This window comes from Bombus terrestris, chromosome 1 (assembly GCF_910591885.1).
Source record: "Bombus terrestris chromosome 1, iyBomTerr1.2, whole genome shotgun sequence".
Classification (NCBI taxonomy): Eukaryota; Metazoa; Arthropoda; class Insecta; order Hymenoptera; family Apidae; genus Bombus; species Bombus terrestris.
In genome coordinates, this window is record NC_063269.1 from 14,762,782 (window position 1) to 14,790,307 (window position 27,526).

Here is a 27,526-nt window from a genome sequence, read left to right on the forward strand (position 1 = left end):
GGCGTGAACAGCGTGGCAGCGGTACCGGCGAATGTAGCTAAGATCGATCGTATCCCCTTCTTTCGACCGTCGCGTCCGTTCTACCGACCAACAGACTGACCGACCGACGCGATGGAATATTGGAATATAACCGAACCAATTTCTCAGATTTTTTTCGCGTATACGATCGCTCGCTATTATTATCTTTGATCGCTTTTCGGAAATACGGAACTAGGGCTTTCTGCCTCGTATTATTCGTTATTTCCCCTCTGATACATTTGCGAAAACGTTGAATATTCGCGATATAGGTACACGACAGCCGCCATTCTCTTTGAAACATTGTTGCTCCAGAAAACCCAGATTCACGCATCACCGCTAAGCAATTTCTGAAATGACGTCGTGTAGCGATACGAATTGTTTTATGAATGCGAAATATTCACTATTAAGAACTACAAATATTCTTACATGCATCGAATTCGATACCTAAACGTATCGAAATGTTACAATTCTTAAACTAAATGTTTTCGTGTGCTGATTATTGTGTATTTAGACAAAATTTGTCCAAAGTATCGAAGAGCGGATCGGATCGGTTCGCGCCAGGTTTTGTGATTCGAAGAGAATAATTCGCTTGAGGAAGTGTATTATCGAGCAAAGAGAAAGAAGAAAAAGATTGCAAAGTTTAGAGGCGGCTAGAGGTTGCACACGCGTATAAATAGGAAAGTACGTTCTTCGTTTTTCGTCTTCTTTCAATGGAATAGATCATAAACTCGATAACAGGAATGTGAACTCTGGTTCTCGCAATAATCGTGGTTAAAGACTCTCTCGGAACGATAAAATCATGTGGGCTGCAGTCACGAGGTCTTTGGAAATACTGGTTGCCTTCTTCGAGTATTACACCACCAGGTAAGGAATGTGTATTAAATCGGCAACGTAAATTAGGAATAAAATTAGCATGATAGCGTGACCCCCTGAGGCGATTAGCGTAAAGCGTCATCGAATAAGCTTGTCTGAACAATGACTCACAACGTGGGACATTATACCTCTCTCTCTCTCTCTTTCTCTCTCTCTTTCTTTTTCTCTCTCTTTCTGTATCTCGCACCTTATATTTTTCGATTGGCTGGACTCTCTTCTCAAGTTTCTTCTTCTTCGGATTCGTTACTATTGCGAGTGGCACTGATTGCGCCGCGGTTTCAAACGAAACGTGGAACGTTTGGAACACGACAGCGAAGAAAATATTGTGACGCGAAAGTTCCGAGAGTCCATCGAACCAAAACGAATTCCTTGTGATCGTTTGTTTCGTCGTTCTCTCTTCGAATTTGAGATCGAGATTCAAGATTCAAGACACAAGACTCACCAATTCCTGTTTTCACTTCTTTTGTTTCATGCGTCCTTTTGGGGTTACTATTGGGATCCAGAGCGCAATTGGAGTAAGTATACCACGAGTTGGTAAATAGTAAAAACTTTTAATCTATCTTCTCTCGTACTGCTTCACTTGACTCTTCTATCTTCTCTTTCAATTCTCCTTCCTAATGGAACGAAATGTCTCATTCGCGGATGGGTGCTGCTTTATCTGCGTAAGTAGTTGAATTGAATTCAATTCTTCGATTCTACATTTCCATTTCTCCCGTTTCAAGTTTCGTTCTAAGCATTAGCTTATTTCTCCTTTTTCCTTGATCTTAATATGCGCGATCTCCCAACAATTTTTGCACCAAATTCAATTACAACAAACTCTGTTACTTTTCTATTCGTAGTATCCTTTCTCAACACTCGACTCTCCCTGACTTTCCTTTTGAATGAATTTCAAGTGAAACTACCGATTCGGCGTTGTGCAGAGGAAAAGAAAAGAGGGGGAAAGAGAGAGAGAGAGAGAGAGAGAGAGAGGGAGAGAGAGAGGGAGAGAGATTCATAAAACAAGAAAATCAGGGCAAATTTGGCATTGCGCATCCCAATTAATCGAATCGCACGTGCTTTTATGCGTTTTTACGACTGTCGATCAAACTTGAATGTCTAGAGTTTAAGAGACTAGGTCTAGATTCTAGATGGTAGCCCGAATAGCTCGATACATCGAAGGACGAGCATAGACAGCCGTTGCACCATAGCTACGTATACATATACATACGTATGTGTAGGATAATACGTTAGATAGGTAGATAGAACATAGAACCCCTGACTATGAGTCTTCGTTCACCGTAGTTTGTAGTGTCATGATGGTCGCTTTTGACAACGCACAATCTAATCGCGATTGCTTTAGCTACGCCAAAATATATAGTTGAAACTGTATGCGCTTTAGTTTTGATCGTTGTTAATAAATGCACGTGAAAGGAAATCGGGATGACGCGAGATTTTTGGCGGATGATGAAAGATGAACGAGATCGAAACGTGAACCACGGTAATGATAAGACAATTACGATGACGCAACGAGGACGAGAACAATAAAAATGAGCCAGGCGGGGTACGCGATCGGATGAAGTGGTGCGATAGAGATTTGAAAAGAGGGTCGATTGCCGTAGGACAACCGATAGCCCGGCGAACAAACCAACAACATCGACAAGTGGAAGCGGAGCGGCGGGAACTAGCGGTTCAAGCGGTTTGACGACGAGCGGGGCAACCGCGGGAGCTAGCGGATCGGGGTCTGGCGTGGGAGCCGCGTCTGGTATTGGAAATGCGAACGCAGGAACGAGCGGGGCGAACGCGATTTCCCTCGGCGGTGCTAGTAGCGGGTCGGCCGCTGGAACGGCCGAACCTCGCACTCCCACCGCTGGAGTGCAAAACAAACAGCTGCAGAATGTCAAAGGAGATCATCCGTCGGTAGGTCGGATTTCTTCGTCGAATCTCTTTCTCCCGCCGATTTCGCGAGTCCAATCCGTATGCGTAGCTTTGAATACGTTTTCATTTCAGAAAGCGTTTCTGCAGAGCAGATCGATGTCTTTGGTGGACATGTACATCGATAATTCAGAACCCAGCGAGAATGTTGGTCAAATACATTTCAGCTTGGAATATGATTTTCAAAACACTACGCTTATCTTACGTATTATACAGGTTAGTGCTGCCTGCCTACGATACGCGAATCGTCGATATTCGGTCTACCTCCATCTACCTACCCATCGCGGCCAAACCTATAAATGACAAATGTTACTCGGTACTTTGACTTTTAGGGTAAAGATTTGCCGGCAAAGGACTTATCCGGGACGTCCGATCCTTACGTCCGCGTAACCCTTCTGCCGGACAAGAAACACCGACTAGAGACGAAGATAAAGAGACGCACTCTAAATCCTCGATGGAACGAAACATTTTATTTCGAAGGTAAGCATCGATCCGAGATGCGTTCCAGGCAAACTGCATCGCATACACAGATTCACGCTACGATTACACGTTTCAAAAAGGATTACGTCGCCTTATATTACGTTCTTTGCGTAGGTTTCCCGATTCAAAAGTTACAAAGCAGAGTGTTGCATTTACACGTGTTCGATTACGATCGATTTTCCAGGGACGATTCTATCGGAGAAATGTTTCTTCCGCTATGTCAGGTAATTTTCATGATCAATCCGTGCTCTTCAGCGATGGTTCGATGGTTCGAGTGGTATCGAGTCGCGATATAACGATGAACGATTCTCGGTAGGTTGACTTTTCGGACAAACCGTCATTTTGGAAAGCCCTGAAACCACCGGCGAAGGATAAGTGTGGCGAATTATTGTGTTCCTTGTGTTATCATCCGAGCAATTCCGTACTCACTTTGACGCTTTTAAAAGCGAGAAACTTGAAAGCAAAAGATATTAACGGAAAATCAGGTGAGCGATTCGATATTTTGAGATTGCGGTCAGGCTACACTTAATTTTTTCTTTTCCCTTTTCTCCACTCTGCTTTTGCGTTTAGATCCATATGTAAAAGTATGGTTGCAATTCGGCGACAAGAGGATCGAAAAACGGAAGACACCTATATTTAAATGTACTCTGAATCCAGTATTCAACGAAGCATTTTCGTTTAACGTACCATGGGAAAAGATTCGAGAATGTTCCTTGGACGTAATGGTGATGGACTTCGATAACATCGGTCGAAATGAGTTGATCGGACGAATTCAACTTGCAGGTACAGTATTTTTCGATAATTTGCTCAATGCAACCGCCACTGTGTCACTGTCACTGTCACTGTCACTGTTACTGTTACTGTTACTGTCACAATCGTATCATTACCAGCGTCGTCGGTCTCTTTATGCATCTATGCGCACGTAGAACTATCGGATAACGTTGTTGTTCGTTGGTAAAATTTCAGGAAAAAACGGCAGTGGAGCGAGCGAAACGAAACACTGGCAAGATATGATTACGAAGCCGCGGCAGACGATCGTACAATGGCATCGACTAAAGCCAGAGTAAAGGTTTGAACGTATCTGGTGCTACTTGTATACGTTACGAGCACATTGGAGATCGTCGATCAAACCTAGACCTGTAACATCGAGAGTATCTTCTGAATTCTCGAGCCCCTTTAACTTTGACACTATTTCGCGTCGTCTTTTTCTTCTACTTACTTTTCTCTTTTTTTCATTTTCCGCCGTCTCTTTGTTTCTTTCTTCTCTTATATATCCCCTTCCCGTTTTTTATTTCCTACTTCGCATAAAATCGATCAAAATCTACCGAGATCTTTGGCACGATTTCGAAGTGCCTGTTGATTTCGATTCACGCACTTTTCGCAGTCGAGTATCGTGTCGAATCGAAAGTGACAGACATTCCGTCGGCTTACCCATACAAATATAGTTCACTACGTGGCGTTTCGTTTGGTTTCATGCGACGACGTTCTTCTGTATAGAAAAATACGGAGGAAATCAACTGGTGTTCTAGCTTCTTTATTTTCCCTCGATTGCTCTATCGGTTGGCTGGAAATGGGAAAGAACAGAGGAAAGGTCGAGCGTCCATATCGAGCGAAAGATTTCCCTTTCCCCCAGGATACTTATGAGCAGAAACTGTTTCTGTACGTTGCGTTACGATCGAACCATTTTCTCCGGCGCAACGTCGATATTTCCTGTCGGTTAGTTCTTTGTCCTCCTTTTTCTTCATGCACGACAACGATTCACGACGAATATATATCCGTATTCAGCTCCCTCGCGCGAACGATAACGAGCTCGTTCTCACGCGAGATCGTGTGCCGCGATGTTTGAACATACCGATATACGTTTCGAGCGAACGACGAGACGCCCGAAACAGCGACCGATCGATATTACTTTTGCGACTCTATTGACATTTAACATCGAACATTATTTTTATGAGTGTTTTGCACGAGTAAGTACGTACCGAGTACGTAATACCGTTGCTTCGAAATACGTTGATGCGATTCAGCGTCAACCTCGTCCCTGTTTCCCGTATATTCATCCCCGGTGTCTTTCGATTCTACCATCAGATATCAAAGCGTTACGACAAAGAAAAGAAATGTCTGCTCGTCTACCAATCTTCAAAAAGTTTCCCTTTATTACGCGCTTTCTGTTTCATCCCTTTGCCCCGATTTCATCATTTCTCATTTTTGAGTCGGCCGTTAAAATCCATTGTTGACCGAAGGTAGAACCAAACTCGGCTATCTTCTTTCCCCTTTAGTCGCGTTCCCACGATATCCTAAGTTTTAACTGTTTACAACTGTTGTTCAACTGCTCAAGTTCAACTGTTTCAACTCTTTTTCTTCCAATTTTTTCTTCTCCCTTTTCATTTCTGTTTCTTTTCCCTTTGTTATATCCCTTTGTTATATTGGTTATTTGGTAGCGTGCAATTGCTCATCGCGTACGTGCACGAATGATCGAAACGGGGGAACACCGGAATATAATATTGAATTCTTATAAGTAGAAACCATAAAGCAGCGATATTTTTGACGGAATTTTTGTATCGACCTAGTCGGAAATCTTTTGAAAGCGATAAAAATTGTGATCGGTGTTACACCTTGAATTAATCTTAAGCGTTACATTCGATAGTTTGCTGTTGTTGACGATAACACGTAGAGATATCCCCGAGATAAAATTGGGACGACGATTTGCAGGTTTTGCATACATTATACATACATACATACGTATATTCGCATTCGAAAAGTGTGCGTGTACATGTGCGTTTGCATATACGTGGCGTATCTGTGTGCGCAACTGCGTTCATCTCGGTATATGTGTAGAGTCGAATGTGCAGTGCGTCGTGAAACGAAAGTAAAACACCGACAGTGGTAGTGAATATGTAGTTGTTGGCAAAGCGAGGGGCGTCGCGTAGCGTGTTTAGCGTAGTGCTTTTACGTTACAAGCGTAGATGCGATTTGCGGCTCGAAAACGTCGTACTCGATGTCGCGGCAAACGCATGCTCCGAGCAGCGTGGTCGACGAATATTTTTACATTCAGTGGTTTTACAATCTAACGAATAGCTAGATAGTCGAGTGTGAATAAAAACCGAGCTGCTTCTTAAACGAGCTACGTACCACGCCAGCGAGATCGAGCGACGACTTTGCACGCGACGCGGGATACATCCGATTCCTCCCTCGCGTACGTGTCAATCTCGTCTAATCTTACATCGATCTTGTTCGATCGCACGCACGCACGCACGCACGAACGTACGTAAGTATGTACGTACTTACGCATGCATGCACGTATACACGCGCGCACGCACACATGCACGCAGGACCGCATACATATACACGAACGCACACACCTGCATATGAAGTAGGTCAAACATTTGCACGCATACGCATCGCACATGTGTGTACACCTAATTATCGAGTAGCACAAAAACCAGTTAGACTAACGTTTGTATATCGTAGCCTGTGTATTATACCGTTACGCAACCGTTGAAATGCAAAATGCAAAATGCAACACGAAACATTACGATTTCGCATAAACCTGTTAGAAAAAAGAAAAAAGAAAAAAAAAAGAAAGAAAGAAAAGGAAAAAATAAGAAAAGAGAGAAATGCGCTAGAACGACTCGTTCGACTCCTGTTCGACTCTTTCGAGTCGGAGTCCGAGCTAACGTTTGCACCAGAGGAGTGTCACATGCACCAGATCCATAGCGTTTAGTCGTTAAGCGAACGCGTTCGCAGCGCGTTTATAAATATTATACGTTCGTATGTCGCTCGATCGCGTTTGGTCGATCGTGATGGAACGCCTGTTGGCGCGATTACGCGCGCTCAGATAGAAAATTAGCCCCATAATCGGAGAAAAAGTGCCAAAAGTAAACGCGAACGACGGATCGAAGGTGTCTCTCAGCCCTCGAGCGTTTCTTCTCCCTATTTTCTTTTTCGATTTTCTCGTTTGCTCCAACGCGCCGCGATCGTTCGGAATTTCGAGCGATCCTGGCCGATGGAGCTTTCGCGAAACTCGCGCGACAGCAACAACGATCGGCGACCGGTGTCAATGGAAACCGAGTTAGCCGAAGCAACGGACGGATTATCTCTACCGTATACGCTTCTCACGTGGATGAAGATTATTATTCACGTGTGGCGCCAGAGATTCGTTGTTCGAGCGATCGATCGTTCATGTTTGGTATTTAATCTGCGTTTTCTCACGCAGATGGAACGCGCGCTAATTCTAAAACCTATTTTAGAGAGTCAAACGAATCGTCGACATACATTGCGTAGTGTATACAAACTAAGTACGCGTTAATTCGAACTGGATGCGAATTGGGCCTTATACCATGGATTACCTCAATCGTAAGCAGCTTGCGAGTCAAGTTCCAGTTTGCGATAACGATAGAACGAGCGTTAATAGGATTTTAGAGCGATCCCGCGCGAGAATGGCTCGCTACTCGATATCGATCAGCGTAATCCAGTCGATACTTATTCAGGTTCGATCATAGTCGGTATTTTATCGCCTATCCGTATTACCTCTCTGTTCTCGACACGATTCACCCTGCTATAACTCGCGCGAAGTGGCGAGTCGAGAAGTGCAAGTTGTTGGCCTCTGCGTCGGATCGAGAGCGAGCCGACACGCGGGACTCATTTGACACGGCGTACGACGCACCGCGTCAAACGATATTACTGTCTCGTTTTCTTCTTGGTCTTTCGTTCGATCGGTAACATCGTGAAAAGGAAAGGCAGGTCGCCTCCTCTAGTTGTTTTCCGATTCGCAAATTTATCGAAAGTTGAACTTTACGCATCGACCATTTCATCATCGACTACTACAGTCTTTAATCTTGAGATTGATAAACGCTCATCGCGTAGTTCAGACATAACTTGACGAAGAAACAACGTAGTCGGGTGGTCATAATGTAAGTACACCTACTTAAAGGAGAAGCATCGTCGCGCTTGTAAACAAAAAGTTTCGAACGAAGATAAAAGAAGAAAAGAGGTAATGGAAAAAGTTATGCTGGAATAGCTGGCGAGCCGGATGCTGATGTGTTTGAGAATATAGAAAGATAGCTAATAAGTAAGTAGGGAACGACGCAGACGCTGGATTCGCGATCGTCCGAATCGAAACGGAAAAGGAAAGTGGAAAAAAGAGATTATCGTGACAGCGTTATCGTTTGACATATTGCGCGCGACTATGAGTATACATATCGTACGCGTGCAAACGATACATAGGACGAACAGGGTTCCGTCGATCGGTGGAAGAAGAAGTAAGCGCAAACGAATTCAACGGAAGCAAAAGAGAAAAAAGAAGATAGGATGGATGCGAAAGAGGACGACCGAACGAACAAACGAACGGACGAACGAACGAAGGAAAGAACGAACGAACGAACGAACGAACAAACTAACGAATGGATGAATGAACGGACGAATGAATGGACGAACGAATGAATGAACAGACGAACGAAGGGACGAACGAACGGACAAAGGAATGAATGAACGGACGAACACATGAATACATAAGCGGGCGAATGAACGAAGGGGCGAAAGAAATTTCTGCGATCGATCGTGTTCGGTTATGTACCGAAGTGAAGACTGCTCGCCACGCGTGTCCGGCCCTCGCAGCGCGCAACACTATACATATATTTTTTAGCTTCCTATTGCGTATGCACGTAATATTTGTTCTAAAAATCAAGAGAAGAATTAAACTGGAAGTTGGGAAGGTGTATCTGTATAGGTGGGTGGGATGGAAGGAAACATCGATTCGAAGAAATAAGTTGTATTTTTCGACAAAGACTAGAAAAAGACGGACGAAGGGAAACGGAACGAACGAGCCCCGTTCGAAAAGTAATTGCGTTTTCGATTGACGACATCGATAAACAAACAAACGAACAAACAAATAAACGAGCAAGCAAGCACATATACATACACACAAACACACAAACACACAAACCGTTCGTTGTCGGAAACCTCGACTGATTAGGCCCACGTAGCCAGATCCGCAGTAAACGACTCTGTCAGTCGTACAGATTTAACGCTTCCTTGTCATATCATTTCCTCGTCGTTGTGTATCACCTGTTATACACCTTATTGATCTGATCCGTGCGCGCACGCACACTCAACCACCCACCCACCCACTCACACACGCACACGCACACACATTTTGCTCCACATCTTGCCCTTCGTCCCGAGCATTCCAGCAACCGACTCGGTCGCACAATCTCTACCCTACATCATTCTGCTACCTCATTCTCTTTCATTCGACCCTCGACCCAACGACGAAGCGCATCGATTAACTCTTTATCGCTTAACTATAAGCTCGATATCGCTGTGTGTTTCCTTCGAGTCGAAATATCGTTTTACAAACTGATATATCGTTGACAAACTGATCGAACGGAGGCGTTTATTATTTCCTGAATATCGCTTGATGCTCGACATAACGTTGTATATCCGAATAAAGAGAATTTCGTTTGGGAAACGAACTCTCGTCATCCAATCTTATTGCCCTTCTTCCATTTTCGATGCACCGACGGCCAAGAGTCCTTATTTGCAGCTCGATCGAGTTAAGAGGACAAGCTGATAACATTGGTACGTTCGAGAAGTTGAGTAACCGTCGACGCTAATTTATACGACATCTGTTCCGTCAATAGTCGAGTCTTGATCCCGGCGGTGTCTAACGCCAACTGATAAAGGTCGGCGTAAAACTAAAAAACAAAATACAAGAAAGAAGAAGAAGGAGAAGGAACGGATCGTTTCTCTTTACCTTGATGTCTTCGTTGTCATCGAGTGGTAAGTCGGAGAATTCGGAACTGACCTCTGTACACCGTATGCGCATCGTCCGCGAAGATGTTACCAAGAGCGTCAGGTTCGTACGCTGAATGGTCAAGTTCAGTAAAATAAGGTCAAGTATATATTTTGAAAATAATTAACCGAAGGCTATTTGTTGGCGTGTTACCTGTTTTGCGACGCAACCGTGTACCTCTTTAAATTGCAAAACTATTTCTCGAAAGCTGCGAGACGCGTTCCATCGTGACCAAGAAAAAATATAGGAGGTAGACAGTAGAGCCATACACTCTCTCAAGTGTTTCTCAGCGATCGGGTGTTTGATCGAGAGTCCTTTTAAATAGCTGGCAGCATCCCGTTCCGGAAAGAGGTCGCACCCAACTTGTTGCAATCGCTGCAAGTTGCGCTAGTGTACGCTTTGCCGCTAGTACTCTTTGTGAACGACTCGAGCATCGCGAAATATGTACAATTTACACGACCGGACAAAAGCAGAGGAACAAAAGGGTAAAAAGTTAAAAGACGAATTACACGTAGTTACCTCGATCAAACATTCCAATTCGAAATATTCACCGATAATTTCCTTAATCGGTGTAGACGCGGCACCGGTAAGTGAGTTCAAACAAACTCGATCTTCCTACGAAAGGAAAGGAAACCTAATTGTTCGTCAAGAAATAAAAAATCGTGTTCTTTGAATTTCGTATGAATACAAGATCCCAGGTTAAGAAAATGCTATAGTACTCGCCCTGACAACGAACTCGGCTTGAATCGTGGCAGCTGTAATGTTGAGAACCACCCCGGCATGTTCTCGTCCGCTTTTTCCCATTTCCGGTTTCAATTCCCAACTTTGAAACGGAAGATTCGCGTATTTGTAGCCAGCTAATCCATGGATTCCTAATCTTCCGGTACGAAACGTGATCGTTTGTTTCTCTTCGTTGAATTTAACATCGTGTACGTGTTTCGTTGACCACATTTCTTTCTCTGGTAACCAATGGGCGACCACCGGTGGTTCGAACCAAAACACCGAATCGGGCAGCCTGTACAGATGTAACAGCGATGCGAGCAGCAATCAACAGGAAATGCAGAGGGAAATTGAAATCAACAAAAAGGAAAGTAAAGATCGTAAAGAATAAGATTGACGTATTGATGTAAACCGACTTGAGCGTAAGCAAGACGAGCGCATCCATCGCTAGTTCCAGAGCTTTCATTTCAGCTTCGATGACTTCCGGCGTTCTCTCGGACTCCAGTGGTGCCTTAGGCGTCTCGTATGATCTAAGAAACTGTACGAATTTCGGCTCCTTCGGTAATTCAACTGTAACGAAAGTGCTTAATTGGTAACTGGTCCGGTTTCGAGTTTCGGTGGTCGTTTCAATGACGCGATTCGTAATCGATAGTGCGTTATCGAAATCGCGATGATCGGTGTTTGGTGAACGATAAACACATAATCAGTAATGCAAATCATGGCCATCTGGAAGGCAACCCACTTACGAGTAGTTAAATAAGTCTCTTTTCCGAGATCTTTTGGTTGTGGTGGTTGATAGAGGAGATCTACGCGAAATACTCCACCGAGAATCCTGTATTTTCGCAAATTCACCTCTGTCTTTTCGCATCGAGTAAAGAGTAACTTTCTGCTTTCCGACATTGCTTCCTCTGCGAACAAAACATTTCCCGTGCGACACGGTATGACATCGACCATTGGAAAATCGGACGACGATTTTACCTTCCTTCTGATCAAGTATCTCGTTCGGGGTCGGCAAATAGGGTAATAGCTCCGTTTTCGAAGGCAATACCGAGGCCAACGTGGATTCGAATTCCAACTGGTAATCTTTCGCCGAATGTGCTTTTTTCTCCTTTTTACCTCGTTTCCTTCTTTTATCCAGCCGCGGTGAAACCGGAGGATATTCCATTCTTTCCAGTATCGCTTTCTTTTCCTCTAGACGTAAACGTCGTCCTTCCGCTTGTTCCTCGCGTAATCGAACCTTTTCTTCATATTCTCTTGTCGAGTATTCCAGAAGATCTATAAAATAAAACACAATGTAGGTGTAGAGGGAGGGGATGATGGAATTTGTTGAGATAGTTGCCCCAAATTCCCGATCACGAGCGAACGTATCGAAAACTGCGTAGAGAAGCATAACGTACCTAGTGATGGATTCCACAGATCGAACAAATTTTCTGGTAGTTGGGGCATGCGATAGGAATTAGCTTCGATCGAGTAATGATCGTAAGCAAGCCAAAGACCTCTAATCGCCATACGATGGCAGTCCAAATCGCTCGGCATCTTGATCGTCAGTTTCATTTCTTTGAATTCTATTTCGATCGACTTTCTGCAATTTGAAACGCGTAACGATCAAACTCGATCAGTATATTACTAACGGTACTAGAAGAATGTAATATAAAAATTATAATGTAATATAAAATATCGGTAGATTGGCGCAGCAAGATCGGAAGGGTACCCGTGTGCGGTTAACGACGATCGTTCTATATCCCCTCCTTGTCGTTTTAGTCCTATCGGCAACGGGATAGGAGCCCAAACGCAGCACACTGCTTTGTTCGTCGCACGAACGTATCTGGTAGTTTTCATGTCTTCTCTGATCATGTTAGCCTCGATGTTACGTAGCAATCGGTAGCACGCGAGATCTATCCATCGTTGAAGTTCGATTCGAAGTTTAGTAGCGATCTGTGGCGTTGGAAAATAAAAGTGACAATCGTTGGAAAAGAAGAAAGATTTCCTCGAGATCCACTCACCGATTCGCATTCGATCACGTATTCCTTCGAGTCGATCGTGGAGAAGCGAATAATTCGATCGATTTTGCTCAATAGCTGAAAGATTAAAGTTAATCATGAAGGTTATTGATCGATTGACCGAATTATTCTGTTTACTTACATGTGTGATCACTCGACACTTATCCTCTATGGTATTCATACTCGCCTCTTTATCTGTCAACGGCCAGAGAAACAAAAATGTATTCATGTCGGACAACGAACCAGGATCTGGTAGACCATCGCAAGTCATGTACCGTGCCCACTAAAATACATCGATAGAAACGGGAAGAGAGAGAGAGAGAGAGACATTATGAAATGGTGGAAATGCGTGATTTTCAACCAAGTACCAACGTTCTCTTCTTGTTTCAGATTCAATATGTTATTTGCGTACGCTGTCCAATGTCGAGAAAGTATGACGCGTGTCTGCTTCAGCTGTCTCTGCCTAATCATCGCCTCTTCCGCTTCCATTTCTATTCTTCGTTTCTTGTCGTATTGTTCCAAGCGAATCTCCTCTTGCATGTCTTTTATCATAAGATCCCTGCGTGATATAGCAAAGGAAAAAAGAAGAGGAGGAAGAAGAAGGGAGAGACGATGATGATGAGGTAAAAAGTACATAATACATACTTCGGTTCTTTCGTCCACGTTACCTGATATCCTCCATCCGACTAATTTTATCTACATCGAAGATTCCTGCTCTGACAGCAGACTCGTCTGTTTTTTCTTCCAGCGAAGCTTGGTCTTCTTTCCTTTTTTTCTGATTTTTCAGGGACGTGTCTTTGGATCGCGCTATAATTACGGCCGCTGCCATTTTCTAAATTAATCGAGATTGAATAGAATCGAGATTGTTCGGTTTCTTTCGGGAAACGGCCACGGCGTTTGCGGCTCAACGCGTTTACTAGATCGGCTGATTTGGCATTCGAAAGTTGGCCGAACCGCGTTACGTCGCTACACCGCAGACATCAACGCGAATCAAATGATCGTCGCTTATCTCGATTTACTTTACAGCGAAATAACCTGCCATTCGCGCCATCTTTCCACCTAGAACATCGAACGTTCATCAGCACCGAATTAGATTATCGCTAACTGAAATACTATGTTTCTTCTTTACCAAGCATAAGACGTGACGTGGTGCGTCGATGGATTTCGCTCGTTGTCTTTGCGCGATGCTTTCTCTTCCTACTTCATCCTCTTCATACTCCACGTACAACACGTCCGATTTGGAGCCCGATTCCGAATCGCGGTCATTTTCTTCGTCGAAGAAATCTTGTATGCTTTTCGTCGTTTGTCGGTTATTATTCGACGATGCTTTGCCCTTCGATCCCCTGCAAAATCGACCACTTCTCTTTTACTTCTTATCTTACTCTATTTCTCCCTCTCCTTTGCGTGTATCATACACAAGCTCGACATAGGGTCGAAATGGGTACTTTTCTGCCGAATCGATACCTCTCCGAGGTGATCACCTGGTCCAAGTCGAAGCTCGAACGAGTCAACAACGACGTTGTTTCGCTTTGTCGAGGAAATGACGACATCGATGTATTCAAATGGATTAGCGAGAAACCTCCGTTTCTTGTCAAACGTCGTCATGAATGTCACGATCGACAGTAACACGTCTGACAACTGCCGACTGCCGTAACCAACTACCAACGATATATGTATGTACATATGTATACATGTATATACATGTGTAGGGTGTATCCTATACTTTGCTCTACATATAGCAAAAGAAACGTAAATCGTATAGAAAAGAGACATTGAATATGCTGCTTTCGTATTACGCGATTAGTCGTGGGAAATAGACAGCAACCGTTTTGTATTCATTATCGGATATTTACAAACACTGGTATGGAAGCTCGTAAGAAAATAGATATGCAGATATCGTCCCCGCATTAATTTCTGTAATAACGTTCAAGAATTTATCGTGCGACTACTCCTATCTTCGAACGTCGCGGGTATGTAGGGTGTTTTCTGTATTTCGACAAATCAAAATATCTCATAAAGGATTAGTTCTATTAAAAAAAAGTTTCAGTAGAAGTTGTTTTGTTTGAAAGGGAGCATCATACTGCGCAAATTATTTTTTTGCAGGTCGAATAGTGGACAAGATTTTGAAGTTCTTTGTAATAAATATTAACTCATTTATGTCGAAAAACTATTAGTTTGGCAGATATTTTAACCGCAACTTGTTAAATTTAACGTATGGAAGACAAAGTTAACGTAACCACAAGAATACCACTTTGCATCTTTCCTTGTTTTTTATACGTTAAAATTTTACTGAAATATAACAAACAAGGAACAAAAAAACGTTTACAATTAAAACATGTATATTAAGAACACGGACCTTTAATTCCTTAACACATGTATCACGTGCTACGTTTATTTTAATAGCTACACACTTAAAACCACGGTCTCTAATTCCAATATTCAATTTATTTGAGTCATGACAATTTATCGTTGTTCGGTGTTTTCCGAGTGCCGAGTTTATAAATACAATTTAACAATGCACATATGCATATGCAAGGAGTTGCCCTTTCAACCGGTATAAATTACAATGACATCACTGAGAGGTCAATTTCAATGTCACCACTTCCTAAGGTTCCTGGTGTTTCACAATAGAATCGGTCAGTCAGTTGATCAGTCGATTGGTTCGCCGGTCAATCGATCGATTTGTAGAATCAAAATAAATGAGAAAGAAATAGAAACAAAGGAGAAGAAGAAGAAGAAGCAGGTACCGGTAGAAAAACAAACTGAACAGAAACTTGGGCAGAAATTTTAAGGAGGAAGAGGCAAAGGGAACCGATTCAAGTAGCAAAGCGGAGGAAAATCACTGACACTATGCCTGTAAGTCTTTTTATCGAATAATCTCCTTTGTTTTAAATATCTAAATAAATAAATAAGAAGGAAAGGGTCATACGTTTCGGGGAAATCGATCGGTTCCAGACAAACGTAGATGCAAAGGCCAGATCGAAGGAACGTGCCTCGATAGCCGCGTTTTACGTTGGCCGGAATATTTTCGTGACTGGCGGCACTGGGTTTTTGGGAAAGGTATTGATCGAAAAACTGCTGAGATCCTGTCCCGATGTTGGAGAGATATTCATATTGATGCGACCAAAAGCCGGACTGTCGATCGACGATAGATTGAAGAAAATGCTCGAGTTACCGGTTAGTAAGAAAACGAAACGAGTTGATGTTCGTATTTGACGCGTGCAGTAGTAAGTAATTATATGCATATAATGAATATACATGCGTTCGTTGTCTCGACGAGAGCCTTTTTCGTGTTTGTAGCTGTTCGACAGACTGAGGAAAGAAAGGCCATCCAACTTGAAGAAGTTGATCCCGGTTTGCGGTGACACAAGCGTCGAGGGCTTGGGTTTAGGACTGGTGGAAAGACGAACGATCATCGAACGAGTTTCCGTAATTTTTCACGTAGCCGCGAACGTTCGATTCATCGAAAATCTAAGAAAGGATATATTCTCGAACGTTCGCTCGACCAGAGACGTTTGCATTCTTGCGGGAGCTATGAAAAACTTGGTGGCAAGTGGAAAACATTCTCTTTTTTTATCTTAATTTGGGAAATTATAAGAGTAATCAGCGTTCTTAAAATCATTTTCGGTTGCATCAGGCATTAGTGCACGTTAGCACCGCATACGCGCATGTTGACAAGCCGGTAATCGACGAAGTTGTATATCCCGCTTTAACAGACTGGAGAAGCGCTATACGAATGATAGAATCCCTAGATGAACAGACGGTGCAAATATTTACTTCTAAGTGAGTATTTTTCTTCCGTATTTCTATCGAGATTACATTAACAAGTGAAAATCGTTGGAACGCAGGTACTTGGGTTCGATGCCAAATACGTACACGTTCACCAAGCGACTGGCAGAGCAGGTGATAAGCGATTACTCGAAAGATTTGCCTAGCGTAATTTTTCGACCATCGATAGGTACGTAGCGAGGTTTATCTCATAATAAATAATAAATAATAAATAATAAGCAGTAAGTAATAATGCGCTCGGAAATAAAAACAGTGATATCGACGATCGAGGATCCTGTGCCTGGCTGGCTGGACAACTTCAACGGACCCGTGGGTATGATGGTCGGTGGTGGAAAGGGAATATTGCGAGTAGTTCGTTTAGAACCAAACGTAGCCGCCGATTTTCTTCCTATTGATTTAGCCATTAAAATTATGTTGACAGCCGCGTGGAAACGAGGATTAGAAACGTATGAAAGCTAAATCGTAATTCGATCGATCGCAGTCGCGCTAACGTACACCCTTATATATATACATAAGTCTAAGCTGTCGCGTTAAATTTTGGTAGTAATATTTAGTACTTAGTACAACTAGTAGTACCAAGTACTAAAATTTACTTGAAAACGCTCACGTGCATCCAGGATAACCAAGGATCCGAGCGTTTACGTCTATAATGGCAGCTCCCATCAGATCCATCGCATCACTAGCAAAGAATTGGTCGCGATGGGATTGAGGCTAAACGAAGAAACGCCGCTCGAAGGAATCATCTGGTACCCCCGAACCATCTTAACGTCGAATCGTCTTCTTCATTACGTTTTGACATTGTTGACCCACGTGCTGCCAGCCTTGATCATCGACGAAACTCTTAATGCGATGGGTCGTCGACGGATGTAAGAGCACGCCTATACACTTGCTCTTTTCATTTTTTCCTTTTTCCCGTTTGATCTTATCAATATTTTCGACATCTTTTTCACTTCGATTAGGCTAATGAAAATTCAGAAGACGATTTACTCCAGCGTCACGCAATTGAGTACCTTTTTACACAACGAGTGGTGTTTTCACAACTCCAACATGTTGAATATTTTAACGACACAAGTGCCACCGGCAGAGCGAGAAATCTTCGGCTACGATTATTATCATTTCAACGCGGAACAATACTTTAAGTAAGCGATAACTTTAAGTGGTACGCAAAAATAGTTTTCAATCAATATCGAATAGTTTTGCTTTTCTGTGTTGTTAAGCACTATCAGGTATTCTTTTCTAATACATCTCTAATTTGCTAATTTGCGTTTCATTTTATTAGGAATTGTTTGATCGGAGCAAAACGTTATCTCTTAAAGGAGGATTTGACTCGATTAAAACAGGCGAAACGATATTACGACAGGTAACGTTTATGATCGAGAAAACGCGTTGCCGTCCCGTTTGACTGTCCCGTTTGCCGTCGTCTCACCAGCTATCTTATTACTGACGTCTTCCTCTACCTACATACGTATGTACTCGTTCCTAAGGTTCGTTTGATCAATCGCGTGTCGATTTCACGTTTCCATCGATACTTACTACTACAAACAGACACGATGGTGGCGCCACAGCGCGCTACTTTTGATCGCTTTCGTGAAACGAGAAATGGAAAACGGAAAGCAGGTTGCGGATTGCAGGTTGCGGATTGCAGATTGCGGGAAACGGAAAACCCCGTTCAGATAACGTAACCATATCGCCGCGTCACATTAAATCCCCTCCCCTGCCCTCGTGTGTTCATACATTATGCTAATTTTGCTATTTGCTCAACTAATCTTCGATTCTATTCTTCGCAGGAAGTTATTTTGAATGATCGGATATTTTTTAGGATGAAGTGGTTCGATAGAATATTCAACGCTTGGTTAATCGTGATGGCAATATGGATACTTTGCAAAGTCGGAATATTTTCGTACTTCTTTGAATCGATTCAATCTATCGTCTAACCAAGTGTCTGTGGCAAACGTGTAATTGTTTCCTCGTAAATTGCAACGAACCTCGTATGATGATGCGATCGACGAAAAGGTGGGGTCGAATAAGAAGAAGGAAAAAAGATGTATCGCGATATCGCCGCTTGTATCAACGAAATCAAAGACAACGTTCTTGTATGAAATAAACTAGATTCAGAAAAATATTCTTCTACGATGTTTCTTTCTTTTATAAATAATATATTTCGTTTGACTGACAATGAGTTTCGAACGAGCAGGACGCTGCGATTCTCGTTAAAAGGCGATAAACCTCGGACGTAGGAAATCCGATTACGCGCAACGCCCATTAAAAGGCCAGTCGCATACACAATGTAACGAGAGTCTTCCAGTTGTTTGAATTGTTTGGAAACCGCAGTCGTCTCAAGTCCCGCCGCCATAACTAACCACGATTTCGCCCCCCCCCTCGCCCTCCTTAACCGAGATGATTTTGACCGTTTCACGAGTAAATTCCTCCTTTCGTTTCTTCACCGCTTCCACTGCCACTTTCCATTGTCCTTGTTTACTTCGTGTTCAGTCGTGATCAGCGCACATAGAATACATAAGCTTCGAGAAGGAAGAATTGCACGACGCAACGGCTAGAAATTATTTCAAATTTCGGAACAAAGTGATCTGTGGCGTTTTCTGCAACGATCGTAACGTGAATCGCAATGCAATAACGTAAGTATCATGACAACTCTGAGTAACATTTTGTCTTTTCCTCTTCCTTCGTTCGTTTATTCTTTGGCGACATGGATACTGTCATCTTTGTCTTTTTCGATTAGAATTCGTACGACTATGCCAACTGGATAATTCCCGTGTGAACCAACATGCATACGCGTCCATATGCAAATGGAGTTGAAACATCGTCATCGTCGTCGATAGTTACGCATGCGCGTCCGCTATCGCGAAACGGACAGAAGCGTGATCAGTCGGCGGGTCGGCCAACTGGTTTAGCGCGTGTCGGTTTCTCGACGGTCAGGATTGATCGTTACGATTATTATTTCACGAGGGAAGATCGTATGTGAGGAGCGATTGGACAAAAATAGACAGGTGGGCCGACGCGAGATAATCTTTAAATAGGTGGGTAAAGTTGTGTGATTATCCGTAGATCGAGGAGTGACGAAAAGACACGATGATATTTCTCGTGGACACGACAGAACAATAACGGCTAAACTTCGCTTCAAGCTATTGCCGAGTATCCTCTAACGCCCCATGTTATTTACTGAACGCGCGCAGATTTTGTGTAATTATTTAATCGTTTTGTAATTCAATAATGAACGCAGTGTATGCAGTGAAAGCGTGAACCTTTTTATGCCTTGTTAGTCATAAATGTCATCGTCCTCATTTTTTTTACGGGTGACATATTCGCGTTCCGATTCAACGAGGTGACTACACTGAATCGTTGAACCGGCTGTGGAACGATCGATTGATAGTGTACAATCGCGTTCGCGATCCTAGTTTATCTAGTATTTAGTATGAATAATTAGCTTTCTAAGCGATACGTTCAAAACAAATGGTAAATACGATATATTCTACGAATGGCTTTTATTTATTATACGATGAAAAGAGCTCTCTATCTATCATGATAATAGAAACAGTGAATATCACCGTTTTCATGACTCCCTTGTCAATCTTTTACCTTCTGTTATTGTTTATGCGACTTATCGCATATCGTTTATTCCTTATTTCGCGACTTTATCATATCTTCTTAACTCGTTGCACTTTCAAATAAACTAGTTATTCACTTACGCAGATATTATACATTTTTGCTTTTGTAAGCAAAACAAATACGTAGAATTTTACAAATTATAATATTGCGTCACAAAGATTATTTCTCTCTAGATATAGGAGTAAAATCGCGATTATGATACGTACTGTATATCGAATTTGTTCGCAGGTAAAAGGTCATAAGGATATTTTTTCATTGAAAAGCAAATAAGGTCATTGAACATGACGAATATCAACGCAGTGTCTGTACCTCGGAACCAAAATACCGCATTAAATTCCATTGGTTTTCACTTGTCGAATGGGATCGAAAATGTAATTGAGAAGATCGAGAATCTTCGGCTTACTCGCGACACGATCGATCAATCGAATGAAATACGCGGTTCCGACGCGTATCGGACGAAACACAGCATACGAAGAGTCTCCGGCTGTCAAACGTCGAACAATAACGACATCTACGACTGCGATCGTGACCATGATAGGGAGAACGATCGAAACGATCTGATTGAACGGGGGCCGATTAAATCGCAATTTTGTTCGCTGACTCGCAGTCAACCTTACTGTACGAGCGTCGAACAGCCACGGAATTTTCAAGCAAACGAAACATTTCTGATCGATTACGATAAAACCGCGGAACAAATTCTACGTGATAAAGAATGTAGTGAAAAATTGAACGCTTGTCTCGATCAATTACAAGATTTGGAGAGAACGAGCTGCACTTACGATAGTAACGCTAGAGATGAAGATAAATCGCAAGTCTATAGTTTAAGGAAGGATGTACGTACTTACGTTTGTTTTTTCTAATCAAACAGGCTGTTTCTTTTTTTGAATGGAAGTTTTATCAATTAGGTTTTTCTTTAAAAACGTTTCACATTTCATTTTCAGTTTTCTTCGACTCCATCGACGATCGTCGGGAACGCTTTAAGCGACGACTTGTTATTATTGGAGAATGTGCTATGCGGAGCTTTTCAAGCGGCCCAACACGTAACAAAGAAGAGTTTCCTACGTTCGCAGGAAACGATGGAAGCTTTCTTTGATACTTGTTTGACCGATGGTAATACGATCGTTTCCAGTTCTGAGAGCCGTGAATCGAGTCGTACTCACTCACCGGCTTTGCCCATTTCTACACAATCTTCGGGAAGATCGCAACCAAAGACGAATCACAGCCCAATCAGCTCTCCTCGGGTAATCGATATAGTATACGTTTCTTATATGCTTAGAAAATTCCATCTGTGATCAATATTGTGATATATGTATAATTTGTTCGATGTCAATCATTAGACTACCGTCACATCAACGTGCAGACCGGCGCAAATTTTCTCCTGTTCTTCAAGCTGTTCGCCTTCTTCTTCGAGTCAGTCATACGGTGACACATCAAGTCCGAACAGTTCGTTTACGTATCAGACAACAGCCGGTTCGCGAATCGAGGAACGATTCAAACAGGATTTCGAAAATTTCCAGTTTTGGAGGCCCGATGGCGATACTGTCGTCTCCAATACCGTAGTAAATAATATCGACGATAATGAACTGTGGTCGCAAGTGATGGATGAACTAGTGAATAATTTAAACGGAGAAAAAGGCAAAATGGAAGAAACATATTTGCAGGACCCTTCGAAAGTGGAAAACGCCACGAATACGATTACCTTCCAAACCAATAACTTGCAGCAAGTCCGACACTCTTCGAATCGCGATAATATCCCCAACGAAGGTGTGACGGTTGCAAAACCTGTGTCTTGGTCCGACGTATCGTATACTCCGGTATCACGGGCTAACATTCCTCAGAAAGATACCCAGAAGATCGAAACGACGGATAATGCTATAAACTGCTATAAATTGGTTCCGAGTTACACAAAGTATGATAAAAGTTACGGTACTCTAGCTAAACAACATCCGGCAAAAACAATCAGTACCAAAGACGATATCCATCATGACCGTGATTTCTCCCCGTTGTTTCACTCGTTTGGTGACTCCTCGACAGCAGTGGACGCGACCGTCGCTACCAATTTCAGCTTTGATGATTTTACTACGAAAAGCTTACCAACAAGTCCTAAAGACGATTATCAAATCCCAAAGATGGTTGCTTCGTTCGAAGATCATTCTCAGCAACGCTGGTGAGTCTCGTTGAAGCTTAATAAACCGTCTGCCGTTGCACGAGATACGGTGTATCACACTAAGAACGATGCGATACGAAATTCAATTGTATGTGAAATTGGTACTGATGATCTTTTGTTATGCAGTTTTACCAATTCCGATCGAAATACGATACCCTGGTCATCGTTAAATTTGCCATCTGTAAAGGCAAGCGAAAAATTGAAAGATAAATTGGATCCGCAAGAAGTGAAGAAGGCTATGATTAGTCTGCTTAAACGGCCGGCAAAAGAACTAGCCAAACAAGACAAAGATGGAGATACGTAAGTGATTTCAAATCGATCGATTATGTACTCGTGAGCTGCTCGATGTAATTGCCTTTCTTCCCACAGAAAACTGATGTGCCTGGTTGGCAACCCGAACGAACTTGTTCAAAAGATGGCCTATTTGGTACCACTCGTAGAACGTATGAGTACAATCACAGGAGCTTTAACGATTATGAACAATCGCGGCGATGATGCGCTTTACTTGGCTGCTCTGAATTGTCCACAATTTCCGTTCGTTGCTGGTTATTTAGCTGCGACTATGTTGGAAAAAGGAATCGACTTCAGTCAACGATTGTATCATACTCGAGTATTACTCTCTCTTCCTTTCTTCCTATCATTCTTATTTGTCTTCGTCATTTTTTCAATATGCAAAATGTTTTTACATAATGCCTTCCTGATTTCTTCGTTCCTTAAAATTGTTGCATCCTTGTTACAGGGGGATACACTGATACATTCGATCGCGGCACAAGGGGATTCTCATGAAGAAACTCTAGCTGAATTGTTGGCATTGAGAACCATCCAAGGCAACCGGCTATTTGACCTATCGAAACGTAACTATGATGGTTAGTTTGGATTATAGTGTTTCTCTCGCTTTGTAAAAGAAAACAATCAGTCTTACGTTTGTTTGTGTTTCCTCGTACCTAGGTAGAACAGCGCTCCACATTGCGATCGAATCGCATATACCATTTACAAAAGGAATCACGTCATTGGAAACGATAAAACTACTGTTAAAATACGGAGCAGATCCTAGAATCAAAGAAACAAAATATGGAGACAATGCGTTACATATGGCGGTTTCTTTGGATTGCGATCCTGTTCTTGTAAAGGTATTGTTTTATTCATTGAGAGTCGGTTTGTTCTACTTTTACCATAGCTATTTCTCATCTTTTCTAATCGATTTGATTTATGCGCAAACGCGCTACCAATAGTTATTACTGGATACTTGGGCTTCTGATTTGGTGAACGCCGTCAATTACAATCACGATACAGCGTTGCACGCGGTAGCAGCTATGTCGACTAACGTTTCCTTCGACAGGCAGAAGGAAGTGTGTTGGTTATTGGTTCAGGCCGGAGGCCACACGAATTTACCGAATCATGAAGGAAAAACACCGTTAGACCTTGTTTCCACAGACAGGAAAGGAGCTATCAGAGAGATTTTTCACAAAAGGTCTTAAGGACGAACGCAGCATCGCAATATTTTAATTGCAATGTTGCTACCCCGCACTCTCTCGTATCGTTTTACATATGCATATATTATCGTTCACGCATCATCATTTGAACTGTTTCTCTGCTACAGACCGTTTTTTATACAGTCTTCCAAATATGGATAAGAAAACAAATCAAATTCATTAACAGGAATTAGGTTGTAGAAATATCGTTATATAGATCCATGGTACAAATACACAGTTAAGATATAAGTGTTGTTTTTCTTTCAAAATTTCATAACCATCGGCTATATATATATATATATACAGTTTGTATATATACATATGTACATAGTATGGCAAGTTTATTATAAAAATAACATCGCATAATGGAAAATATCGCAACCGACATTTTTTTGTACAACCGCATTGCAGAACTAAAGAAAAATAAGGAAAAGAACGAAAGTTATCGAATACGTTGAAACTTCATCAAACTGTTGACGCATTTGTATATACTATATCCTTTTCCGGTACAAAATTGAATAGTCGAGTACCATATGTTTGGAGCGAACTGACTCACGCACGTTACCCTATCCCAAATTTATTGGATGGGACGTGTTGCTACCGAATTACCCGTATGTCATTCAAAATGAAAGCGGCATGAAACAAGTGTCCATCTTAATCCTAACGATCAGCCTCTCGCAAGAGTTTATTCGATGTTCGACCTTTGTAGTGATACCGTGTTATTTTTTTTTACGTTTCTATCATGTAAATTCGCTTTAAGTGCATTATAATTTTCATTCTTCTGCTAAACTCGTGAATTTTAAGCAATTCAATCCCAGTGAATGTTTTATAAAGAAGGAAAGGAGGAAGGAAGGAAAGATATACACATATAACGGAAAAGAGTTGATCGGAAATACGAGATAAAGTTCAGCCTATAAACGAAATTTACGGAGATAAATCTCTGCAAAATTGTAGGAAATGAAGACAATATCGACAGTGATGAGTAGTTGCGCGCTATTACTGATAACAGCTGCAAGTAATATCAGCGAACAATGCAAGATTCATGAAATGACGACAGTCGATTGCCGTTGCATTGGAAATGAGGTAAATTTTTTGTCGAACGGTTTTGCGTGATTTTGCAAACCAACTATGGGTAATGTGAGTAATTCAAAAAGGATTTCGTTGCAAAATTTCTTTTCCTTTACAGGAATTTTTCCTGCCAGAAGGATACAACTATGAAAATGTGACGACTATACAAATCGCGTCCTGCAACATTGCGAATCTTCATTTTTCCAGTTTAACGGAAGCGAGTCAAATTACGGAAATTATCGTGCAAAATATTAGTGAACGTTTGATCTTTGAATTATTTTTAACATCAAAAAGATTAAAACGACTCAAGTTGTCGAGAATTGGGCGAATACCATTAATTAGTCGTGACACATTTGTTAGGCTTAAAAGCATTGAAACACTTCGTATCGAAGATACGCTGATTAGTAATTTCGCGGAACGATTCACCGACATAACGATAACCAACTTTTCGATGATTAATGTTACGATCGAACGTATCGATCAGCTTAGTTTCTCGGCAAAGGGTGAAACTCTACACATTAAAAATAGTGAATTTCAAAATGTTACAGGTTCGTTGAATTTCGCTTACTTCTCAACCGTAGAGATTCTTCATTCCAAGTTTCAATTGAATAAACCGGGTTATATATTGATCGAAGGTAATATCGTCTATATCGAGAACTGTGTTTTTTCCAATTCGAGTGCAAACGTAGTTGCGGCGGAAAGCATTAGCATAAATGATACTTGTGCAGATGGGAAAAGCTCCATGAGACTCTCATCGAATAATATTAAAAGCGTAAACAATCGATTGCCTACCGAAATCATTTATACCAAGAACAAAGACGAATCAGAGCATTTTTTCAGTCGAAATAATACAGTGTGTATTGCCGGAAATTGCAAATGTCCGAAAAGCAGTGGTCAGAGTCCACAGTTAGTAAGCCTGTTTCTGGCATATACTTTCCAATTTTTCTTACCAATCGCTATTCTGCTATCGATACTACCTTAATTTCATTTGGAACAAGAAATGCCTTATCTTCTTCTTTGTTTCTGAACTATTCAAATCATGGAATCCTGTTATTCAATGAAATTATTCTCTATCGTTCTGTCTCTTATGACACATGCTTTCTTTTAAATAAAGTACAATTCCATTCCTGAATTATGTATGCAATTAATGCAGAACCTGGGTGTTCTTTGTTAAATGATTTCCAAATTTTTGTGAATTTTCAATTTTAATGCTTTCATTCAATTTTAATACTTTTATTTAATGATTGCTGTTAACACGTACGTAGACTCTTCTTTCATTGTAAATTTTCTATAATTCAATAGCCTGAAAATATAAAATTTATAAATATAATAGTGGAGTATGTTCTTGCTTATGATTGTTTTTTTATGTACATAATATGTGATTACTTTTACCAAAGAAAGAAATTATAGTATAAAAAAGAGATATACATTGGATACCGATTACTTGATAATTGTATCGTATTAATATATTTCATTTAACATGATTAATATTATCAAACTCATCTGGTATCTTAGTATTCGCAGTCTGTAATATCCTGTAAGAGTAAGCCAAATTCATTCAAATGTAACAATTTATTCCATAGCTCCAAAGATCCATTCCTATAAAATAAAAACATATGTTATATATGTAAATTCGAAGAATTTTTGGGAATATTATACACAAGCTAAATCATACAAAACAAAGCAAAATTTAAAATTATACTTCTATATCAGGTAAAATTGTTCCAACGGTATTGTTTTCAATCTAGTATCAACTTGAAATGTTTTTCACATTTTATCTTCAATCACGGTCGTAAACTATAAAAATGAATAAACAGAAAGTGCAAATATATGTATCTTACTTTATTGTTGAAAGATTTCATTACAGAAAATGCATTTTCTGTGGTACGTGTAGAATACAATTTAACATCATGCCACATAACCTAAAATATGAACCTTGAAAGAAAGAAGTGATATGTTTGCTGTACACCCCACAATATAAAATGACAAGTTTCGAAATACATAATAAATATTCAGTTTTATCAGAGAACTCGATAGTGGACATAAATTTGCGGATAAGAATCCTCTTTTATTACATTTACGAAAAAATATGTCAAACCTAGTGGGACGGATTGTCCAGTAACAGTTACTATGTAAAATTTCTATATTTTTTCTGATTAATAAACGCAATAAATTTGTAAAAATGTAAAGAAAATAATATAATTTAATCTTATATCAAATTAATCAAGATACCTAATTCTCGGACACAAGTAGGTTGTACCACGATCTATACAGATCTGGAATACAATTTCATTGTAGTAGTAAGGCTTTAAATGTTCAGGCGATGTTAGTCAACTCGTCCGTAGTTTGACGCTTCAATCGAGAAGTTAGAATTCGTTGCGTAACGCAAATATAAGAATAGCGCGGTCCCGGTATTTCTATCTCCTTTTCTCTCTCCAATACAGTCACGTACTTGACTCCTGGTGGACTGAATAGCAGGGGGATGCAAAAAAACAAACAGCATGACAATAATGATAATAAAGACCAAGTTTTGTCTGACGTATATGATTATTATGATTGTAATATTATTAGTTTGTGTCTAACTAATGTTTAACAAATGTTATACAATATAAAT

General features: G+C 41.2%; 4 protein-coding genes and 1 long non-coding RNA gene across 37 annotated transcripts in view; 3 read left to right on the forward strand and 2 right to left on the reverse strand.

The window, feature by feature from the left end:
* LOC100647956 (synaptotagmin-7) overlaps positions 1-9,752 on the forward strand; it is a 23,924-nt gene extending 14,172 nt beyond the window's left edge. For 5 of the 17 annotated variants that reach the window (XM_048409051.1, XM_048409076.1, XM_048409065.1 and 2 more), the window contains exons 3-10: positions 1,395-1,406; positions 2,490-2,787; positions 2,878-3,018; positions 3,135-3,282; positions 3,397-3,506; positions 3,599-3,767; positions 3,853-4,065; positions 4,249-9,752. In XM_048409051.1, coding sequence (XP_048265008.1) covers positions 1,395-1,406; positions 2,490-2,787; positions 2,878-3,018; positions 3,135-3,282; positions 3,397-3,506; positions 3,599-3,767; positions 3,853-4,065; positions 4,249-4,349 — 1,192 coding nt within the window. In that variant the 3' untranslated portion in view covers positions 4,350-9,752. Of the gene's footprint in view, positions 1-330; positions 883-1,394; positions 1,407-1,503; positions 1,554-2,489; positions 2,788-2,877; positions 3,019-3,134; positions 3,283-3,396; positions 3,507-3,598; positions 3,768-3,852; positions 4,066-4,248 lie in introns of those variants that run through there. The other 12 variants (XM_048409095.1, XM_048409086.1, XM_048409089.1 and 9 more) reach the window with 7 other exon arrangements.
* LOC100642747 (dynein axonemal intermediate chain 7 homolog) lies at positions 9,444-14,470 on the reverse strand. Of its 6 annotated transcripts, none has more exons than XM_020864884.2 (16): positions 14,274-14,466; positions 13,922-14,135; positions 13,461-13,851; positions 13,165-13,351; positions 12,935-13,075; positions 12,796-12,870; positions 12,504-12,727; positions 12,190-12,374; positions 11,771-12,067; positions 11,539-11,700; positions 11,209-11,362; positions 10,796-11,087; positions 10,592-10,687; positions 10,226-10,447; positions 10,034-10,144; positions 9,444-9,974 (listed from the first exon to the last, which is right to left on the reverse strand). In XM_020864884.2, exons 3-16 carry the CDS (start codon positions 13,619-13,621, stop codon positions 9,834-9,836), a joined length of 2,448 nt encoding a protein of 815 aa, XP_020720543.2. In that variant the 5' UTR covers positions 13,622-13,851; positions 13,922-14,135; positions 14,274-14,466; the 3' UTR covers positions 9,444-9,833. The 6 variants fall into 6 exon arrangements, with proteins under 6 accessions (XP_020720543.2, XP_003393502.2, XP_048264880.1 ...); XM_003393454.4 differs by having other exon boundaries at positions 14,257-14,466; XM_048408923.1 differs by having other exon boundaries at positions 14,208-14,466.
* A 966-nt stretch (positions 14,471-15,436) lies between these two features.
* On the forward strand, positions 15,437-18,703 carry LOC100648083 (putative fatty acyl-CoA reductase CG5065). Of its 3 annotated transcripts, none has more exons than XR_007225258.1 (10): positions 15,437-15,648; positions 15,748-15,969; positions 16,093-16,341; positions 16,430-16,575; positions 16,641-16,750; positions 16,835-17,027; positions 17,199-17,447; positions 17,541-17,720; positions 17,861-18,046; positions 18,401-18,579. XR_007225258.1 is itself a non-coding variant. In XM_020864898.2 (10 exons), exons 1-10 carry the CDS (start codon positions 15,643-15,645, stop codon positions 18,379-18,381), a joined length of 1,449 nt encoding a protein of 482 aa, XP_020720557.2. In that variant the 5' UTR covers positions 15,437-15,642; the 3' UTR covers positions 18,382-18,703. The 3 variants fall into 3 exon arrangements, 2 of the variants coding, with proteins under 2 accessions (XP_020720557.2, XP_020720555.2); XM_020864898.2 differs by having other exon boundaries at positions 17,861-17,941; positions 18,369-18,703; XM_020864896.2 differs by having other exon boundaries at positions 17,861-17,941; positions 18,401-18,703.
* A 134-nt stretch (positions 18,704-18,837) lies between these two features.
* LOC100648197 lies at positions 18,838-24,089 on the forward strand. 6 transcript variants are annotated; one of them, XM_048408883.1, is made up of 11 exons: positions 18,838-19,214; positions 19,319-19,586; positions 19,645-20,052; positions 20,434-21,038; positions 21,147-21,446; positions 21,543-22,372; positions 22,499-22,672; positions 22,742-22,982; positions 23,112-23,238; positions 23,321-23,502; positions 23,605-24,089. In XM_048408883.1, the coding sequence occupies exons 4-11, from the start codon at positions 20,487-20,489 to the stop codon at positions 23,848-23,850; spliced, it is 2,652 nt and encodes an 883-aa protein (XP_048264840.1). In that variant the 5' UTR covers positions 18,838-19,214; positions 19,319-19,586; positions 19,645-20,052; positions 20,434-20,486; the 3' UTR covers positions 23,851-24,089. The 6 variants fall into 6 exon arrangements, with proteins under 6 accessions (XP_048264840.1, XP_048264832.1, XP_048264833.1 ...); XM_048408875.1 differs by having other exon boundaries at positions 19,319-20,052; XM_048408876.1 differs by having other exon boundaries at positions 19,319-19,779.
* On the reverse strand, positions 21,161-27,408 carry LOC100648312. Of its 5 annotated transcripts, none has more exons than XR_007225321.1 (3): positions 26,615-27,408; positions 23,295-26,511; positions 21,161-23,216 (listed from the first exon to the last, which is right to left on the reverse strand). It is a non-coding gene; the product is annotated as an uncharacterized LOC100648312 (long non-coding RNA). The 5 variants fall into 5 exon arrangements; XR_007225325.1 differs by having other exon boundaries at positions 26,588-27,408; XR_007225322.1 differs by having other exon boundaries at positions 23,295-26,215; positions 26,341-27,408.
* Between the last annotated feature and the right edge of the window lie 118 nt (positions 27,409-27,526).

What these genes read in the sequence shown, in the direction of transcription:
- LOC100648083 (XM_020864896.2), top strand. An exon ending in AATTTTTCGACCATCGATAG is followed by an intron (nt 16,751 to 16,834) that starts GTACGTAGCGAG and finishes AAATAAAAACAG; the next exon opens with TGATATCGACGATCGAGGAT. An exon ending in GCGAAACGATATTACGACAG is followed by an intron (nt 17,942 to 18,400) that starts GTAACGTTTATG and finishes GATATTTTTTAG; the next exon opens with GATGAAGTGGTTCGATAGAA.
- LOC100642747 (XM_020864884.2), bottom strand. Translation starts at nt 13,621, where the DNA reads ATGGCAGCGGCCGTAATTATAGCGCGATCCAAAGACACGTCCCTGAAA. An exon ending in ACGGTTGCGTCGCAAAACAG is followed by an intron (nt 10,145 to 10,225) that starts GTAACACGCCAA and finishes TTGACCATTCAG; the next exon opens with CGTACGAACCTGACGCTCTT. An exon ending in ATGACAACGAAGACATCAAG is followed by an intron (nt 9,975 to 10,033) that starts GTAAAGAGAAAC and finishes TTTGTTTTTTAG; the next exon opens with TTTTACGCCGACCTTTATCA.
- LOC100648197 (XM_048408875.1), top strand. Translation starts at nt 20,487, where the DNA reads ATGACGAATATCAACGCAGTGTCTGTACCTCGGAACCAAAATACCGCA. An exon ending in GATCATTCTCAGCAACGCTG is followed by an intron (nt 22,373 to 22,498) that starts GTGAGTCTCGTT and finishes TTTGTTATGCAG; the next exon opens with TTTTACCAATTCCGATCGAA. An exon ending in ATCGAAACGTAACTATGATG is followed by an intron (nt 23,239 to 23,320) that starts GTTAGTTTGGAT and finishes CCTCGTACCTAG; the next exon opens with GTAGAACAGCGCTCCACATT.